Raw genomic sequence first — 20,605 nt, 5'->3', positions numbered from 1 at the left:
AGGGGGAGGACGTGCAGACTCCACACAGACAGTGACCCAGCCGGGAATCGAACCTGGGACCCTGGAGCTGTGAAGCATTTATGCTAACCACCATGCTACCCTGCTGCCCCTCCTACTTTTCCTACTTTCTTCCATATCATAGCGTTTTACAGCACAGAAAGGGGCCCTTCGGCCCGTCTTGCCTGCACCGTCCATCAAGCACCTATCTATTCTAATCCCATTTTCCAACACTTGGTCTTGTATGTTATGCCGTTTCATATGTTCATCTAAACGTTTCTTATGTTATGATTCTCGTATGTGGCAGTGCGATTTTGCATGTTGTGGGAACTAAGCTGAGTTTTAAAATAATAAAATTGTCTGACAGAGGGGTGCTTGTACGGCGACTGGTCAAATGTTTGAACCATGTGAAGAAAGACTCTGACTCCAGGCCGACTGCATCCTGGTGATCAGTTTGGTTCGGATCGAAAAACTGGCCAAGATAGCAACCGCAGCGTTGGGCCTATTTTCCTCCATTAGCAGTGAACGCAGATATTCTATATTCGCCAATCTCTCTGAACTGCTGAATAGTCAAATGTTACGCTGTCAGGTTGTTTTTCTCCCCTCAAACGTGGAAATGTACAGTCCTGAAGGAGAATTCTGTTCCCAGACGCCCTGTTTCTCATCCGACAATTGATTACGTTTAGTTTTGCTTTGTTGTGTTTAAGGATCAGCTGCTGAATAAATTGCATGAGCATCTGCTTGTTACTAATTGTCGCTTGTGACAAGATGCCAGCATCTGAGAAAATAGCGCAGTCCCTGGAAGGAAACATTTTTAAAGCATTTTTTTTAAGAAGTGGGGCAGCGCCTGATCAATTCTTTTTCAATTATTATTCATGGGATGTAGACACTGCTGATGAGGCCAGTTTTATTGCTGTTTCCCCACAGCCTTTGCATTGTGCATCAATGATGTTTAACAAAGAGCATGTGGCACAGAGCGTACTGCTATTGTTAATGGGATAGTAAACAGCAAAAGTCCACAATATTATTAACAGCGGTCACAGGCTTCTGCAAATATGTATTTTATTTAGTTATTTTTAATGACTTAAAAAGTTCAGAGCAAAAGTAAGAATTTTTTTCCCCCCACAAAAACCTTCAACGGCTGCTGTTTGTTCATCCTCTTCGGCATCGCACCACTAGTTCTCAGGGGCTTACGTTTTTAGTCCTTGCCCATGACAGCTGGCTTGTTTTATTATAATTGGTCAGAACTGACGAGTGTTAACTCGGTGTGTTGCTAAAATCATCCTGAACATGGTCCTTCTTTAAAGCTGTTCTTTCCCATTCCCAAAATGTTCAGGGCTTCTGACTTGTCCGCAGCAGCATGCTATGCACAAAGTCACGTTTTGGAGCTGTGGTATTTTGTTTTAAGGAGAGCTTGTACTGCTGCATGAAAGTTTCCATTATTTGTTTTTTCCCAAACCATGATAAAAAGCTTTTTTACGTATCTGCGGACTATTTGTGTCCCAAAACCTCTTTGTTCTGTGAATAACTCAGCTCAATCGGAAGACTAAAGTCTGTTCCTTCGAGCTCTGATTCAGTACCATGTTGCTGTGGATTTCCTCTCTGCCTTTTGAAATATATTGGGGGTAATTTTAACTGTTTACTCCTTGCGGAAATCCCATGGGATTGGGTGCAATTCTGGTTTTATATCCTGCATGTATTATTCTCCTTTGACTGCAACCAATTTTCCACTACCCTCTTGTGAAGAATTAGTTTCTGACATCACCGGTGAACAACCTGGCTCTAATCTTAAGGTTATGCCCCCTTGTTATGGACTCTCACCAGAGGAAATCATTTCTATCCTCCGTATCAAATCCTTTAATCATCTTAAATGCTGCAATTAAATTACCCCATAATCTTCTATACTCAATGGAATACAAAACTAGTAAATGCAACTTGTCCGCATAATTTAACCTTTTCACTTCCCGTGTCATTCCCGTTAATCTTCACTGCACCCTCTCTCCAAGGTCATATCCTTCCTCGGGTGCAGTGCCCAGAAGTGAACATAGCACTCGAGGCAATCTCACCAGTGCTTTTTATGACTGGAGTGTAACTTCCCACCCCTTTTGTATCCTGTTGTATTGAGGCAGCTGAGCACGTTACGAACTATAGTAAATGTCAATCTAGGGAGTAATGGGACCATTTGCAAAAACTGCAACACTAAAATATTTCCGTAGAATAATTTTACTTTCGAGGTATTACATCTGTGCATACACATCTGCCCATTTGTCATTGCTTACATTATGTATTGTGTGCCTGGAGCCTGGAAGTCTAATGCTCCTGAGAATGCTGTAGCTTCCTCCTTTGGGTTCTAAATTTAGCCCTTTGCGAATCTCTGCTCCTGCTCCCATTCATTTCAACCTCTCCAGTTATGTAATTTAAACATTTCTCATGCATAAAAAGGCCTTAACCCCCCACGGTATCTGATTTTAATCTGTTATATTTCAGTACGCTTGGTGAAGAAGGAGCATTTGAAGAATTGTCTTGCAGGACTGACCGCTCCATATTAACTATTTGCATGTACATTCCTTTCGATCTTTTTGCTTTGTTCAGTTAATTATTGTTATCTGTTGTCAGCACAGAAGGAGGCCCTTCAGCCCACTGTATCAGTGTCAACTCTAGAAATAATTGTTCAGTTAGTCCCTCCTTCCCCGTGGCCATCAATTTTTTCTTCTTTGAAGTATATTTCCAGTTCTGTGTTGAAAGTTGCTATTAAATCTGCTTCCACCATCCTTTCAGATAGTGCATTAAAGCTCACCATTAAAAAAAATTCTCATACCCTTTTGGCAATTATCTTAAATCTGTGCCCCATGTTTATTGACCTTTCCCGCCTACCAAGTTTCTTCCTAATTTTGATGGGTCTTGAGAGAGCACAGTATACAGTGCACTTAGTGGTTACCACAAATAGATAAGTGAGCTGTGCTCTTGAGGTCTGGGGGGCTTGTGTAATAACATACGAGCAACTTAAAGGGCTGTGACTTTCTTTGACAACATGAGGCTACGATGACATATAACAAAGCTGTCTCCTTTCAGTCAAGATTTCAGTTTACATCAGGGCCTGTGGTCCTGAATCGTGCCCCATGCTCTTTCAGATCAACCAAGAGAAGCAAATGTTGTGCCGAACTCTGATCAATTTGTTTAAATGCTATTTAGGTGGAGCTGAGTTGCCCAAAGGAGATGGCTTGGAAGGTTAACATGTACCGAGGTTACTTGGCAATTTGCCACCCGGAGGAACAGCAGCTGAACTTCATTGAGCGTCTGGTGGAGATGGCCAGCAGTCTCGCAATCCGGGAATGGCGGAGACTCCCACACATTGTGTCGCATGTCCATACGCCATTGCTTCAGGTGAGAATGCCACATCAGCAACACATACCTCTGGGAGTTTACAGCAATGTGTCCGACTTGTTAGTCCTTGAATGTGTCTGAAAACTTTTGTTCCTATTGGAAATTGGGCTTAATTTTTCCAGATGAACCAGGAATTAAAAGCATGTTCACATGCCTTGTTTAGGAGTAGTATCTTAAAATTAGAAAGCAGCAACTAGTCTAACAGATTAGAGGATAGATATGATTATCTAAAGAAAGATAGAACAGCAACATAATCTACCTCATCATTAACTTGACAGATTTATCACTTGCTGTTATTTACTTGCCTTCCTACGACTGTATTGCAAATGCTCATATCAGGCACATAAAAGTAAGCTTTCTTTTTATGGCATGGTGATTCTTGTATTGATGTGGAATAGCAGGGACATAACATAAGAACTAGGAGCAGGAGTAGGCCATCTGGCCCCTTGAGCCTGCTCTGCCATTCAATGAGATCATGGCTGATCATTTGTGGACTCAGCTCCACTTTCCGGCCCGAACACCATAACCCTTAATCCCTTTATTCTTCAAAAAACTATCTATCTTTACCTTAAAAACATGTAATGAAGGAGCCTCAACTGCTTCACTGGGCAAGGAATTCCATAGATTCACAACCCTTTGGGTGAAGAAGTTCCTCCTAAACTCAATCCTAAATCTACTTCCCCTTATTTTGAGGCTATGTCCCCTAGTTCTGCTTTCACCCGCCAGTGGAAACAACCTGCCCGCATCTATCCTATCTATTCCCTTCATAATTTTAAATGTTTCTATAAGATCCCCCCTCATCCTTCTAAATTCCAACGAGTACAGTCCCAGTCTACTCAACCTCTCCTCATAATGTAACCCCTTCAGCTCTGGGATTAACCTAGTGAATCTCCTCTGCACACCCTCCAGTGCCAGTACGTCCTTTCTCAAGTAAGGAGACCAAAACTGAACACAATACTCCAGGTGTGGCCTCACTAACACCGTATACAATTGCAACATAACCTCCCTAGTCTTAAACTCCATCCCTCTAGCAATGAAGGACAAAATTCCATTTGCCTTCTTAATCACCTGTTGCACCTGTAAACCAACCTTCTGTGACTCATGCACTAGCACACCCAAGTCTCTCTGCACAGCGGCATGCTTTAATATTTTATCGTTTAAATAATAATCCCGTTTGCTGTTGTTCCTACCAAAATGGATAACCTCACATTTGTCAACATTGTATTCCGTCTGCCAGACCCTAGCCCATTCACTTAACCTATCCAAATCCCTCTGCAGACTTCCAGTATCCTCTGCACTTTTCGCTTTACCACTCATCTTAGTGTCATCTGCAAACTTGGACACATTGCCCTTGGTCCCCAACTCCAAATCATCTATGTAAATTGTGAACAATTGTGGGCCCAACACGGATCCCTGAGGGACATCACTAGCTACTGATTGCCAACCAGAGAAACACCCATTAATCCCCACTCTTTGCTTTCTATTAATTAACCAATCCTCTATCCATGCTACTACTTTACCCTTAATGCCATGCATCTTTATCTTATGCAGCAACCTTTTGTGTGGCACCTTGTCAAAGGCTTTCTGGAAATCCAGATATACCACATCCATCGGCTCCCCGTTATCTACTGCACTGGTAATGTCCTCAAAAAATTCCACTAAATTAGTTAGGCACGACCTGCCCTTTATGAACCCATGCTGCGTCTGCCCAATGGGACAATTTCTATCCAGATGCCTCGCTATTTCTTCCTTGATGATAGATTCCAGCATCTTCCCTACTACCGAAGTTAAGCTCACTGGCCTATAATTTCCTGCTTTCTGCCTACCTCCTTTTTTAAACAGTGGTGTCACGTTTGCTAATTTCCAATCCACCTGGACCACCCCAGAGTCTAGTGAATTTCGGTAAATTATCACTAGTGCATCTGCAATTTCCCTAGCCATCTCTTTTAGCATCTCTTGATACTCAAGCAGCTTTATTTGGTCTGGGCTGGGGTTGGTAAGGCATTGCATTCCACAATTGCCCTAATTAAAGACAGATTGTAAAGTTGTGGGTTTGCACTGTATATTGTCATATATCCTTTACATTGACTGTAAGCAATAAGAAATGCTGAAAATGTGTGTCTAATACTCTTATTATCTTGTTGAGCTGATTCAACCCCTTATGTACATTATAAAGTAGATATAGGCATCAAATTTTGTATATCAAGGACTCCTCAGGAGGTTGCAAGAATGCAATCTTGCTAGTTTAAAAAGGACCAAATCAGAAGTCTCCAGGAGCTCCACCATGTTGCATATTTCACAGGTTTAATTAAGTGGAACATTTGTGGGCGCCAAATGCCATCACCTTCTGTTTTGTATGCTGTTAACACATAAGCATGTTTATTGATGAGGTCTGCTGTTACCATTTGTTGTATGTGGCTCTCACGTGTTGGGTTGGGTGTGATGAACGCTGTCACACACACCACTACCTGGTCCACTTCTGCTTACAGTTGCCATTCGGACAGGACTGGTGCATCTGTTCATTACAATTTAATGTTGATGAAATCTTTGTTCAAATTATAGGCGGCGCAGCAAATTATTGAACTGCAGGAAGCTGCTCAAATAAATGCTGGTTTGCAGCCTGCCAATTTGGGAAGAAATACAAGCTTACATGACATGAAGACTGTGGTGAAGACTTGGCGGAACCGTCTGCCCATAGTGTCTGACGACCTTTCTCACTGGAGCAGCATCTTCATGTGGAGGCAGCATCATTATCAAGGTATGACCTGATGCACCTGCCAACATGTATTTTACTTGTGAGCATGTTACTGATGTACAATGTTAACACTGCATTGTGACGGGATCTGGTTTAATCTCCTGGTTACTGAACGTTGATGTATCAACAATTTGCAATGAATTTAGTGGGTGCACTTTGATTTTGGTGCAATGTAAGAATTTATGTCAGTCAGATCATTTGTGTTCAAGATGATTAATGGTGTTGATAGGGTAAATAGAGTGAAGCGGTGCTGGGATTCCAGAACAAACCATTCAGTGACAACGTCAGGAAGCATTTGTTGATCGAAAACTTTGCGTAAATTTAGGATTGAATTCTACCCACCCACCCTTCCTGCCGCCACCACCACCTGTCCCCACAAAAAAAAAAGCTGTTTTGCCCAGATGTCAATTGAGAATTTCAAAACTGAGACAGATAGGGTTTTTAGAGTCCAGAATATCAAAGTACATGGAACCCAGGTGAGTAAATGGAGTTGAGATACAGATCGACCATGATCTAATTGAATGGTGGAATAGGCTCAGGGGACACAATAACATCCTCCAGTTCCTATATTCTGGCAATGTAAGGTTGATAGGCCCACTCATACGTAATATTAATTTAATAATCTTTTATTGCCACAAGCGGGCTTACATTAACACTGCAATGAAGTTGCCGTGAAAAGTCCCTAGTCACCACATTCTGGCACCTGTTCGGGTGCACTTCGGGAGGATTCAGAATGTCCAAATTACCTAACAGCACATCTTTCAGGACTTGTGGGAGGACATAGTATTTCCAGCCCAGATACAGGTTATTTGGCCCAACAGGTCTATCATCCTGAACATGATTGTATGCATCATGTTTCAAACACATCTAGAAGTCAACTGTGTTTTATAAATAAAAAATGGAGTACCCTATTAGGGTGAGATTATAATAAATATGTAGTGCTATGAATTTTAATTACGTATTCATTACCACAGGAAGTAGTTGATGCTAAAACTTTGAATATATTCAAGTGGCGGCTGGATATAGCACTTGGGGAGAATGGGATCAAAGGCTATGGGGAGAAAGCAGGATTAGGCTATTGAGTTGGATGATCAGCCATGATCGTGATGAATGGCGGAGCAGGCTCGAAGGGCCAAAAGGCCTCCTCCTGCTCCTATCTTCTATGTATCTATGTATTGGAGCTGTGGAATTCCTTCCCGAAACCCTTCCGTCTCTTCACTGATCTGAAACATTAGCCCACCTTATTCTGTAGTAATGATGGTGAAGCTATGACCACCCTTCACTGCTGTAGCACTGTTAAAAGGCTTGGCAACTTTTCAGAGTCTTGCATGAACTAGAAGTTGTGGTGAGCTTTCTTGAATTATTTTTAGGACTAAAATAGCTGAATTATCAAATGTGGTATGTGTTTGAGTAAATCTGTTCTGCTAATTTAAGGATAAAGATTGGGGAAGTTTAAAATTAATTTGGATATAAAGTTAAATTAATAATCAGGTCGCAAAACTAATTGTGATAAATTGCTATCAGAAGTTTTCAACATTTTAATCCTGTTTTGAACAAAATATGCTGTGCCTGTAGTCCACTCAGCATGTACAACACATCATGTGTGTTCTCTGTACAATGTTAGTTTAGCTTTCAAATTTTGTTCAGCATTTTTGGAAGGAAGTTGAATTGTGTTTGGGTGGCACGGTGGTTAACACTGATGCTTCACACCGCTTGGGTCACTGTCTGTGCAGAGTCTGCACATTCTCCCCATGTCTGCGTGGGTTTCTTCCGGTTGCTCCGGTTTCCTCTCTTCAATCCCAAAAGACATACTGTTAGGTGAATTGGACATTCTGAATTCTCCCTCTGTGTACCCAAACAGGCGTTGGAGTGTAGGACCTAGGGGATTTTCACAGTAGCGTCATTGCAGTGTTAATGTAAGCCGACTTGTGACACTAATAAAGATTATTATTATACACAAATGAAAATGGTAACTGAGCTTAAAAAAAACTGACTTGCAACATGTGCTACTTATGTTAAGCTGTTAAGCATTACTTAATGAAAGGAAAGGATAAATTTGCATTTCTATCGATCCTTTCACACCCTCAGGGCATCTCAAAGCGCTTTACGACAGTGAAGTACTTTGGAAGTGTCGTCACTGTTGTGATATAGGGAATGCAAGAACTAAATGCTGCTACTTTATTTCTGATATGGTGGAAATATAATTATACCAGTGGAACAGCACATTTTTGCGTTTTGACTTATTGACGCAGGATTTGTGGTGCTATGTCCGTACTGCTCAACATGCTAAGCTCCGGTTCTCAGCTGGAACGGTTTGGGCAGGTACTGAATGGAAATGCGTTGCCTCCTGTAAGGATGTTTGAAAGTGCCACGGGTGAGTTAGCCTATTGTTATAGGCAACGGAGCGGAGGCAATGTTTGGAAGCAGGGCAGAAATGAAAACAGAAAATGCAGGATAAACCCAGCCGTACATGCGGAGAGGGAAACCGAGTTAACGTTTCGAGTCTGCATGACTCCTCTTCTGAAGTCTTCAGAAGAAGAAAGGTGGGGACTTGAAACGTTATCTCTGTTTCTCTCTCCGCAGGTGCGGCCTGACCCGCTGGGTTGATCCAGCCTTTTCTGTTTCTATTTCCGATCTCCAGCATCCGCAGTATTTTGCTTTTATTAGGTAAAGGGCAGCTTTAAGGCACGAAGCGGGAAGAGTTGTGGGGATGAGTCAATGGTGGGGAAAGTTGCAGAATAAGTTTTAAGACTTCCTCTTCTTCATATCAAAGGCACTAGAAATCTGGAACTCCTACAAAGCGATTGAAACTGGGGGGATGGGTGGGAAACTGAAAATTTCAAAACTGAGATTGATGGATTTCTGTTAGGCAAAGCGTATTAAAGGGCGAGGAGCCAGGGTGGCGTTAGATGGAGTTAAGGTGCATATCAAACCCACTGAATGGCAGAACGGCCCCGAGGAGTTGAACAGCCGATTCCTGTTCTTATTTTTCCCTCTGCAAATAATGTTGTAGACTAGTTAAATGTCCCTTCTTGCGAAAATGAAATAGTAAAAAGTTTGCAGTAAGATTTGAAGCTGTGATTAATTAGAGTTTAACCGTAGCACACTCAGGAAATTTGCTATTTTTCCGCATTTCCATTCGTTCAGTGGGACGGACTGCAGCTGATCTTTACAGAAACTGAAAGCAGGTAGGGAACAAATGAGTTTGTAAAATCACAGTGACTCTGGGTTTGAGCTCATTTTAATGTTTGTGAAGACTTGCACAGAAATTACACACTCTCTCTCCTCTCCTCGTGGCTAAACCCTGCTAAAATTCAAAAGCATTTCCATGTGCTTAACTATTCCTCTTTTGTGTAATGTTATAAGAATTGTGGTCTACTTTGTAAATTGGGGTGACTGGATTAACCCGGGGCCAGCCTTTAAGTTTGTAAATCTGTGGCTTCGGCCTATCTGTAAAATAGAATTCTGACTTTTAAAAAAATATATATAGGAGTGCTCCATATACTCCTTGCTAAGATCAGATTCTTTGCCCTTTTTTCCATAGTTTCAAAATCATAGAACCATAGAATAGTTATAGCACAGAAGGAGGCCATTCGGCTCATCATGCCCATGCCGGATGTGGAGTGAAACTGTATCCAGTTTTTCATGGATTGAACCATTCGCGATGTTTCTCATCAGTTGGCCTTTGCTAAAGTATGGGTTACAAACATAATTGAGCACTTGAAAAATAAAAATGTCAGTTTCGTTCAATTCTATTAGTCATTGAAGGAATGGGTTCAGTGGGCTGAATGGCCTAGTCCTGTTCTATGTTACTCATCTCCATTTACCACCATTAGATAGATTCACGTCTTTTGAAAATGTCCCCACATATAATGTCAGCCCAACATTTTCAGTCAGTATCAAGTGGCTGGAAATAGATCTTGCACCAAATCCAGCGAAATAAAATTCGATCAAAATTGCGATTTCATCTTATAAAAGAACATTGGTTGTCACTGGGCCCTAATGTAGCACCTTTTCTAAAAATGCCTTTACGTGAGGCCTCAAAACAATCTTGGTCTTTCCCATCCCCCCCTCCCCCAGCCCCACCCCTCTCAAATTTGAAAATAATAGACTATTTTAATTCTCTTTTCTCCAAAGGCGATTGTGTGGCAGCCTATGAAAACAGCTCTCAGCATGACCCCAACTCAAATAACGCCATGCTGGGAGTCCATGCCTCTGCCTCAGCTATCATCCAGTACGGGAAGATCGCCCGTAAGCAGGGCCTGGTGAACGTGGCCCTTGATATCCTGAGTCGTATCCATACCATTCCCACCGTGCCCATCGTGGACTGCTTTCAGAAGATTCGACAGCAGGTCAAGTGCTACCTCCAGCAGGCTGGAGTTATGGGCAAGAATGAGTGTATGCAGGTAGGCAACATGAAGGATCACAAGTCCACATTGAGCGCATGAGTTGTTATCTGTGGCGCGATTTGGGAATGGGGAGGAGGCCACTGTCTTATCTGCGGCGACTAAAGTAAGCCAAAAAAACCACAAATTGTAGATTTGAATTGAACAGCAGTGGTTTCTGACAGAAATTATTTGATAGTTATGATCTACAATTGTGTGGAGGAATGTAACCCAAGGGAATCTGAAGCATTCATAAACACCTGTGCTGCTTCTAAATCACTGCACAGCAAAATCAATAGCTTATTAAGAATAATTGATTGTCTGGTGAGCTACAAAACCGTCAAGTACACCTGCGGGTTCTGAGCTTGATCAACAAAAGGTCACTAATTTAGCTCTCTGGGGATCCTGTACTTCTCTTTTCTCTAAAGACAACTTTGCCAGAATTTTAGTAATGGATCAGTATGTCACATATTCATCTACAACTTTGTTCCGTGCAGGGTTTGGAAGTTATGAATCCACAATCTGAAGTAACTTCACAAAAGAGATGACAGCTGAATTCTACGCGCTGAAAGGGATGTTCCTTGCTCAGATTAATAAGTATGTAACAATGTGACAACACTGTCGTGCCCCTGTTCAAAAAGGGAATAGGGATAACCCTGGGAATTACAGGCCAGTTAGTCTTTCTTTGGTGGTATGAAATGAAAATCGCTTATTGTCACGAGTAGGCTTCAATGAAGTTACAGTGAAAAGCCCCTAGTCGCCACATTCCGGCACCTGTCCGGGGAGGCTGGTACGGGAATGCAAATACGGGGGTAGGCAAAAGTAATGGAAAGGGGTACTGAGGGATAGGATTTCTGAGCATCTGGAAAGACACTGCTTGATTAGGGATAGTCAGCACGGATTTGTGGGGGTAGGGTCTTGCCTCACAAGTCTTATTGAATTCTTTGAGGCGGTCACCAAGCATGTGGATGAAGGTAAAGCAATGGATGTGGTGTACATGGATTTTAGTAATACATTTGATAAGGTTCCCCATGGTAGGCTTATGCAGAAAGTAAGGAGGCATGGGATAGTGGGAAATTTGGCCAGTTGGATAACGAACTGGCTAACCGATAGAAGTCAGAATGGTGGTGGATGGCAAATATTCAGCCTGGAGTCCAGTTACCAATGGCGTACCGCACAGATCAGTTCTGGGTCCTCTGCTGTTAGTGATTTTCATTAATGACTTGGATGAGGGAGTTGAAGAGTGGGTCAGTAAATTTGGATTGGGTTGGATTTGTTTATTGTCACGGGTACCGAGATACAGTGCAAAGTATTTTTCTGCAAGCAGCTCAACAGATCATTCAGTACATGGAAGAAAAGGGAATTAAACAAAATTCAAGAAAATACATGAGAATACATAATAGGGCAACACAAGATATACAATGTAACTACATAAGCATTGGCATCGGTTGAAGCATACAGGGTGTAGTGTTAATGAGGTCAGTCAATAAGAGGGTCATTTAGGAGTGTGGTGACAGTGGGGAAAAAGCTGTTTTTGAGTCTGTTGGTGCGTGTTCTCAGACTTCTGTGTCTCCTGCCCGATGGAAGAAGTTGGAAAAGTGAGTAAGCCGGGTGGGAGGGATCCTTGATTATGCTGCCCGCTTTCCCCCGGCAGCGGGAGGTGTAGATAGTCCATGGATGGGAGGCAGGTTTGTGTGATAGACTGGGCGGTATTCACGACTCTCTGAAGTTCCTCGCGGTCCCTGAGCCGAGCAGTTGCCATCCCAGGCTGTGATGCAGCCCGATAGGATGCTTTCTGTAGTGCATCTGTAAAAGTTGGTAAGGGTTAATGTGAACATGCCGAATTTCCTTAGTTTCCTGAGGAAGTATAGGCTCTGTTGTGCTATCTTGATGATAGCGTCGATGTGAGTGGACCAGGACAGATTTTTGGTGATGTTCACCCCTAGGAATTTGAAACTGCTAACCATCTCCACCTCTGGCCCCGTTTGATGCTGACGGGTGTGTACAGTACTTTGCTTCCTGAAATCGATGACCAGCTCTTTAGTTTTCTGGCATTGAGGGAGAGATTGTTGTCGTTACACCACTCCACTAGGTTCTCTATCTCCCTCCTGTATTCGGACTCGTCGTTATTCGAGATCCGGCCCACTATGGTCGTATTTGCAGACGATACGAAGATTGGTGGAGTTGTGGATAGTGAGGAGGGCTGTTGTCGGCTGCAAAGAGACATAGATAGGATGCGAACTGGGCTGAGAAGTGGCAGATGGAGTTTAACCCTGAAAAGTGTGAGGTTGTCCATTTTGGAAGGACAAATATGAATGCGGAATACAGGGTTAACGGTAGGGTTCTTGGCAATGTGGAAGAGCAGAGGGATATTGGGGTCTATGTTCATAGATCTTTGAAAGTTGCCACTCAAGTGGATAGAGCTGTGAAGAAGGCCTATGGTGTGCTAGCGTTCATTAGCAGAGGGATTGAATTTAAGAGCCGTGAGGTGATGATGCAGCTGTTCAAAACCTTGGTAAAGCCACATTTGGAGTGCTGTGTGCAGTTCTGGTCGCCTCATTTTAGGAAGGATGTGGAAGATTTGGAAAAGGTGCAAAGGAGATTTACCAGGATGCTGCCTGGAATGGAGAGTAGGTCTTACGAGGGAAGGTTGAGGGTGCTAGGCCTTTTCCCATTAGAACGGAGAAGGATGAGGGGCGACTTGACAGAGGTTTATAAGATGATCAGGGGAATAGATAGAGTAGACAGTCAGAGACTTTTTCCCTGGGTGGAACAAACCATTACAAGGGGACATAAATTTAAGATGAATGGTGGAAGATATAGGGGGGGATGTCAGAGGTAGGTTCTTTACCCAGAGAGTAGTGGGGGCATGGAATGCACTGCCTGTCGAAGTAGTTGAGTCGGAAATATTAGGGACCATCAAGCGGCTATTGGATAGGTACATGAAATACGGTAGAATGATGGGGTGTAGATTAATTTGTTCTTCATCTAGGACAAAATTCATCTAGCTCCTTCTGCACTGTAAATTCTATGATATAAAAGTTCAGCACAACGTCGTGGGCTGAAGGGCCTGTTCTGTGCTGTATGTTTCTATGTTCTATGTTTTCTATGTTAACTATTTCCCATTGTGAATTAATTTGTGAATGTTTATGTACTAAAAAAGAGTCGTTTTGGATTCGCTCAGTTTTACCTTTTCCCTCTCTGGCACGCACTCCTCTCGCTCTGGATAATATTAAATGCCACCCTTGATCATTATTAAAGCATTGGACGTGGGTAGTTTTAAGGGGAAGGGCCTTCCTATTTTTCCGGTCTGAGATATGTTCATAAACCTCGAGTAATCCAGCATGGAGAGAGGAATGAACCTGGACTGCAAAACCTTTCAGTAAAGCTGAGAGTGCATCTTCCAGTTTACCTAGTGAGAGATACAGCACAAGCAGGGCAGGTCAATGACAGATTTATTTATAACCTGTGTGTATTCCCCCTTCTCTCTCTGTCTCCTCCTCCTCCTCTCTCTCTCTCTCTCTCTCTCCTACTCTCTCTCTCTCTCCTCCCCCCCCCCCCCCCCCCCCCCTCCCCCCCCCAGCCATGTAAAGCCTTGCATCTCTAACTCCACTTTATCTTGCACTCCTGCTGGGAACTGACAAAACTCACTCAACTGCAGCAAGCAAGCTTCGTTGATCAGGAACCTCGGGCTTAAATTTGTAACCTTGCTTGGGAGTTGAGCTGTCAAAGCGCTGGAGCTGCTGTGCCTGAATATATTCCATGTTTCTGCCTTCATCTGAATGATCGGAGTTCTCTCTGGAAAATCTGAAGTTGCCTGTTTTCCAATATTTTTAAACACTGATTGCCCCCTTCTATGAGCAGTAACTGCGCACCACCCGCTCCCTACATTGTATAATTGGACTCAACTCTTTGATGAGTAGTTACGCGTCAACATATTTATCTATTTAAAAGCTGCAATTTTAAGATTATCTTCAAAACTAAAGTAAGTTCTTGCGGATGCCGGAAGGCTGAAATAAAATGGAATTCGTGAGCGAATGAACCGTTCAGCGGAGTGCCTCAGGCAGAATCTGGAGGAAGCACGGTGAGGTTAATGACCAGTTCTGCCGATACTTCATCGATCTGAACGGTTAACTGTTTCTCTCTCTGTCTGCCGATGCTGCATGACCTGCTGCGCTACCCAGCATTTTCTAATTTCATTTAAAGTCACCTTCGTGTAGGTCCAAGACGTGGTAATTCTTATTTTCTACAGAGAGGCTGAGTGTTCTTGTAGATTCATAGAATTTACAGTGCAGAAAGGGGCCATTCGGCCCATCGAGTCTGCACCCGCTCTTGGAAAGAGCACCCCTTTTAAGCCCACACTTCCAACCTATCCCCGTAACCCCACTTACCTTTTTTGGACACTTAAGGGCAATTTATCATGGTCAATCCAACTAACTTACACATCTTTGGACTGTGGGAGGAAACCGGAGCACCCAGAGGAAACCCACACATCCACGGGGAGAAAGTCAGATTCCGCACAGTGAGCGATTGGGGAATTGAACCTGAGACCCTGGAGCTGTGAAGCAACTCTGCTAAACACTCTGCTACCATGCTGCCGCTTGAGGGTTTTGCAAATTTCTGTGCTCAGCATCCAATTTAGCCGGTCTTATTCTTTAGCTCAATTCCCAGAAACTCATACCACACCGTCTCTTCCTTGTGCTGTTTGACATTCTGAGACTAAACTGACTCGTTTGGATAACTCTTCTTTTTCGCCCACTTCCCCAAACACACTCCATTCAGTCCTGCCCCCACACAGCCCATTTAATGCAAGCAAACGTACCTCATGCTGGCTGCTACATGATATAAGATTTCTTGGCGAGCATGATTCATCTGCCAGTTTTGTGTGGGCAGCGCATCCTTGACTTGCAACTTTGATCGAAACCCAAGGTCCTGCAACCTTTTAAGAGCACAACTTCACGGTAATTTTCAGCAGCGCTGAGCCTCCACAGGGGCAGATCAATGAACGTTCATTCACCCGTAACAGTATGATATGAAAACTAGACACACTGTGTGTCTTGTTTGTTCCTTTGACTTTACTTTTCAAAGTGTGATTGACTCATCTGGTTAAACCTAAAGACAAAATGCTCCCTGAGGGACGTGCGTAACTTTCAAAGATTAAAGTTCATTTATTCAAAAAATATTCCCACAAAGTATTTTGTTTGCTATTTCAGACTTTTACTGATTTTCTTTTGCAAATTTACCTGCCTGAAGCTTTCTAGGATGGTTACATCTTCCTCCTTGCACCAATGAAAGGGATCCTTTATTGGTGGTATCTGTTACAGGTTTGCCTCCACACAGACATCTGTGTCATTGTTTGGAAGATCAGAACTAAAACAGTGTTTGACAAGTAATTCAGCTCGCGTTTTGCTCATATTTAAACAAACAACCTTTCTACAATGAGGGCCAATTAAATATTGCAGTGCATCGTGATCTATTTCAGCAATATCTTTGCTAGGCATTTTGCAGTGTGACAGGTTCTCATTAATAACCCAACAGTGATAATATTTCACTTTCCACAAAAAGTATCAACCCTAAACTGCCAACTACAGGGGGGGGTGGGTGGAATTACTACTTGCGTGTAAGCTTTGTGGTTTTGCAGATCTCCTTGGGGCTGAAGGCCTGGCCACCGACGGTGCTCAAAATGCCCGCGTTCGAGGAACGCAGATGTCTCGGAGGGTTGTCGGACTGGAGGAGATTAGAGATGGGAAGGGGTGAGGCCATACAGGGATCGGAATTTTAAAATCGCGGCGTTGCTTAACCGGGAGCCTAAGTAAGTCAGTGATCACAGGGAAGATGGGTGAACTCGACTTGCCTGTGATTTAGTATACAGACAGCAGAATTGTTAAAGAGGGTAGATTGTGGGAGGCTAGCCAGGAATGTGGTGGAGTAGTCGTGCTAACAAAGACCAGGATGAGGGTTTCAGCAGCCATGGGACTGAGGCAGGGACGGAATCAGGTCCATATAATGGAGGTGGAAGTAGGTGATCTTAGTGATGGTGTGGCTGGAAGCTCACCTTGGGGTCAAAGCTGACATCCAGGTTGCAAACAATCTCGCTCAACACCTTACAAATGTCGGAGAGCTGGCTGGAGTCGATGAAGAATTTATGCACCTTGGAATGTGCAGAAATTAATCCAATGCGTCTTGACATTTATACACTTGTAGTCGTTCTGTTGCATGTGCTTTTACTGTTTTGGCATAGCTTATCTAGCACCTTGACTTTTTTCAATAGTTTAATTCTCGTGAATGCACAACTTGTTTCTCAGGAAATGGCATGCTTGCATGAGAGGATTTATGCAGCACTTGATGGAAAGAGTGCCCAATATGCTGTATACTTAATGGGTCTTGCAGTAGTTGAATTTGAACTAACTGTTATATGTCTTCTAGTGATATTACCACTGTGCGGACCGTGTTTAACTGCAGCATGGGTAAAGATTAAGATTTAATTATTGCTTTATGGCCTGGATTTTGTGTTTCTGATCATATGCAGAGTGATTGAATAGTGCGTCAAAGTCTGTGTAATGAGGTTGTTTAACTTGTGTGAAAGACTGTCATAAGTCATTGACTTGTGAATTGTAGGCCTTTTGAGAGCCATGAGCTCTGTACACAGCACATTGTCAGCGGTGTATCCCAGCACAGAAGATGCATGCCAGCAATCTTTGTCATGATCAAATGGGAATGTGCAATTGGGGGGGAAAATTTAGTATTTGAAATGAGAATTGCACAAATAGATAAATGTCCATATGACGGTGAGTTGCAAGGCAATAATTCAATTGCACGCTGTTTGTATAATGCTATAAACTCTTGAGCGTAGCACTGAAATAGCTTATGAATATCAGAAATCTAATGTAATGGAGAAGTCTGCGATAATAAAGAAAAGGAATAAATGATCTCCGTGGTTCACAGCCAACAAAGTACTTTTGACAAACGTGACACCACTGTTTTTTAAAAAAAAAAAAGGAGGTAGCAGAAAGCGGGTAATTATAGGCCAGTGAGCTTAACTTCAGTAGTAGGGAAGATGCTGGAATCTATCATCAAGGAAGAAATAGCGAGGCATCTGGATGGAAATTGTCCCATTGGGCAGATGCAGCATGGGTTCATAAAGGGCAGGTCGTGCCTAACTAATTAGTGGAATTTTTGAGGACATTACCAGAGCGGTAGATAATGGGGGAGCCAATGGATGTGGTATATCTGGATTTCCAGAAAGCATTTGACAAGGTGCCACACAAAAGGTTGCTGCATAAGCTAAAGATGCATGGCATTAAGGGTAAAGTAGTAGCATGGATAGAGGATTGGTTAATCAATAGAAGGCAAAGAGTGAGGATTAATGGGTGTTTCTCTGGTTGGCAATCAGTAGCTAGTGGTGTCCCTCAGGGATCAATGTTGGGCCCATAATTGTTCACAATTTACATAGATGATTTGGAGTTGGGGACCAAGTGCAATGTGCCCACGTTTGCAGACGACACTAAGATGAGTGGTAAAGCAAAAAGTGCAGAGGGTACCGGAAATCTGCAGAGGGATTTGGATAGGTTAAGTGAATGGGCTAGGGTCTGGCAGATGGAATACGAATACAATGTTGACAAATGTGAGGTTATCCATTTTGGTAGGAATAACAGCAAAAGGGATTATTATTTAAATGATAAAATATTAAAACATGCTGCTGTGCAGAGACCTGGGTGTGCTAGTGCATGAGTCGCAAAAAGTTGGTTTACAGGTGCAACAGGTAAAGTGTTAGTGAGGCCACACCTGGAGTATTGTGTTCAGTTTTGGTCTCCTTACCTGAGAAAGGATGTACTGGCACTGGAGGGTGTGCAGAGGAGATTCACTAGGTTAATCCCAGAGCTGAAGGGGTTGGATTACAAGGAGAGGTTGAGTAGACTGGGACTGTACTCGTTGCAATTTAGAAGGATGAGGGGGGATCTTATAGAAACATATAAAATTATGAAGGGAATAGATAGGATAGATGCGGGCAGGTTGTTTCCACTGGTAGGTGAAAGCAGAACTAGGGGACATAGCCTCAAAATAAGGGGAAGTCGATTTAGGACTGAGTTTAGGAGGAACGTCTTCACCCAAAGGGTTGTGAATCTATGGAATTCCTTGCCCAGTGCAGCAGTTGAGGCTCCTTCACTAAATGTTTTTAAGATAGTTTTTTGAAGTGGAGCTGAGTCCACAAAAGATCAGCCAAGATCTCATTGAATGGCGGAGCAGGCTCGAGGGGCCAGATGGCCTACTCCTGCTCCTAGTTCTTATGTTCTTATGAAATGTCTTCAGTGCTGTAATACAGGAAATAGAGCAGCCACCTGTGCACAAGAAACTCCCGCAAACAGCAATGTGATCATGACCAGATCATTTATTTTTATATAGATGTTGGTTGTGCAATAAATATTGGCCAGGATGCTGGGGAGAACTGCCTGACAGCTCTCCAAAATAGTGGTGTGGGATTGGAATTCCTCATGCGGGCAAACTGAAACTTACGTGCATTATTTTTCTGCTGTGTAGATCTGAAGAAGCCAACAAAGCATTTTCTGCAGCTGTCCAGATGCACGACGTATTGGTGAAAGCCTGGGCAATGTGGGGTGACTACCTGGAGAACATCTTTGTTAAAGAAAGGCAGCTTCACCTTGGTGTATCTGCCATCACCTGCTACCTGCATGCCTGTCGTCACCAGAATGAGAGCAAGTCGAGGAAATATCTTGCAAAGGTGAGGACTACTACGCGGGGGAAGGGAGGGGGGGGGGGGTGGCGGGCAGGCGGGCAGAGTATTGGGTGAAACCCTTGACAATATCAACCCTAAGCTTAATACATATAACCCCGCCTTCTGGCCATATTATTTTATCCAAATCTGGAAGGGCGTCAAGGCTCTGGAACAGAGATTGCCACGACTGGTTCCAGGGATGAGTAGGTACAGTTGCTGGGGAGGCTGTCCTTTAGAGCTGAGTAAAGGAGATTTTACAGAGGTGTTTAACATGGGGGGTTTAGCTAGAATAAGTAAAAAGAAACTGTTTCCAGTGGTTGAAGAATCAATAACAAGAGGGCACAGTTTGAGGTGATTGTCCAACAGCCAGGAAAATATTTTTTTTACAGCAGGTTGTTAAGATTTGGAATGCGCTGCCTGATGGGGTGGTGTAAACAGTTTCAGTAATAGCTTTCAAAAGAAAATTGTATAAATGCTTGAAGGTGGAAAAATGCACGAGTATTGGGAAAGATCGGAGGAGTGGGACTAACAGGATTGCTCTTTGAAAGAGCTGGAGCAGATTCACTGACCACCTCCGGCACTGCACCATTCTTAATTCTACCTTGACAGCATTCCTGTCAAACCGGGGTTAGTGCTCATAGTTGGGATTAAATCTGTAAAGTTAACTGAATTTCTTTGTGCACTGAGGGTTTAACTGACATAGTCTGTTTGCCTGTTTTATCACCTCTGTGAGAATCTCTTCCAGGCTGATACAGCCATTAAGTTTGAATAAAAGCATTAAGGATCAAATCACCTGTTAAAATACTCCCATTGCACATTACCCTGGTGTTGTGGAAATTCCAGGTTTGATTTCTTTGATGTGTGTGTCGTAGCTAGCTGCACATCGGATTTTATTTTCTATACAGTTATCATGCATGGTTTATTTCTATTTAAGTAACATTCTTAGGCTAAGATGGTGTAGATACTAAATTGTTGCATGCCATCTTCTATTACAAACAGTCTGCTCAGTAGTATTGACTTATGCTACATTTGACCATGCCTTGCCATAAAACCCATTTGCACTTTGTTTTACAAAGATGTTCAAACATAGAAAAATGCTCTTTATTGATCAACAGCTGTACATAATTGGGCTGCATAAAGTTTTCAAGACTTGGGGGTGGGAGGAACGACTTCTATTTAGTTTTTGTTCGCATAATTTCCTGATGTACTTTGGCAGGAACAAATTCTTAATCGTTTTTGTGATGAAAAGTTTGTTACACTTGGAAAATGCCGTAGCAAGATTCTGAGTCAGGACGTTCCATCTAAATTGTGAGGCTTTCTAAATTCTTCGGTTACCCTGAACTTTCTACC

At 42.9% G+C, this 20,605-nt stretch overlaps 1 protein-coding gene across 1 annotated transcript in view; it reads left to right on the top strand.

Moving 5' to 3' along the window:
• LOC119979047 (transformation/transcription domain-associated protein) overlaps nt 1-20,605 on the top strand; it is a 213,511-nt gene that overhangs the window by 143,979 nt on the left and 48,927 nt on the right. Inside the window, 6 exon segments of the mRNA XM_038821026.1 lie at nt 3,190-3,381; nt 5,944-6,139; nt 10,274-10,542; nt 11,019-11,028; nt 11,031-11,118; nt 19,060-19,261. Coding sequence (XP_038676954.1) covers nt 3,190-3,381; nt 5,944-6,139; nt 10,274-10,542; nt 11,019-11,028; nt 11,031-11,118; nt 19,060-19,261 — 957 coding nt within the window.

This window comes from Scyliorhinus canicula, chromosome 15 (assembly GCF_902713615.1).
Source record: "Scyliorhinus canicula chromosome 15, sScyCan1.1, whole genome shotgun sequence".
NCBI classification, from domain to species: domain Eukaryota; kingdom Metazoa; phylum Chordata; class Chondrichthyes; order Carcharhiniformes; family Scyliorhinidae; genus Scyliorhinus; species Scyliorhinus canicula.
The sequence above is the reverse complement of the archived record's forward strand: the minus strand, read 5'-3'. Positions and strand labels throughout refer to the sequence as shown.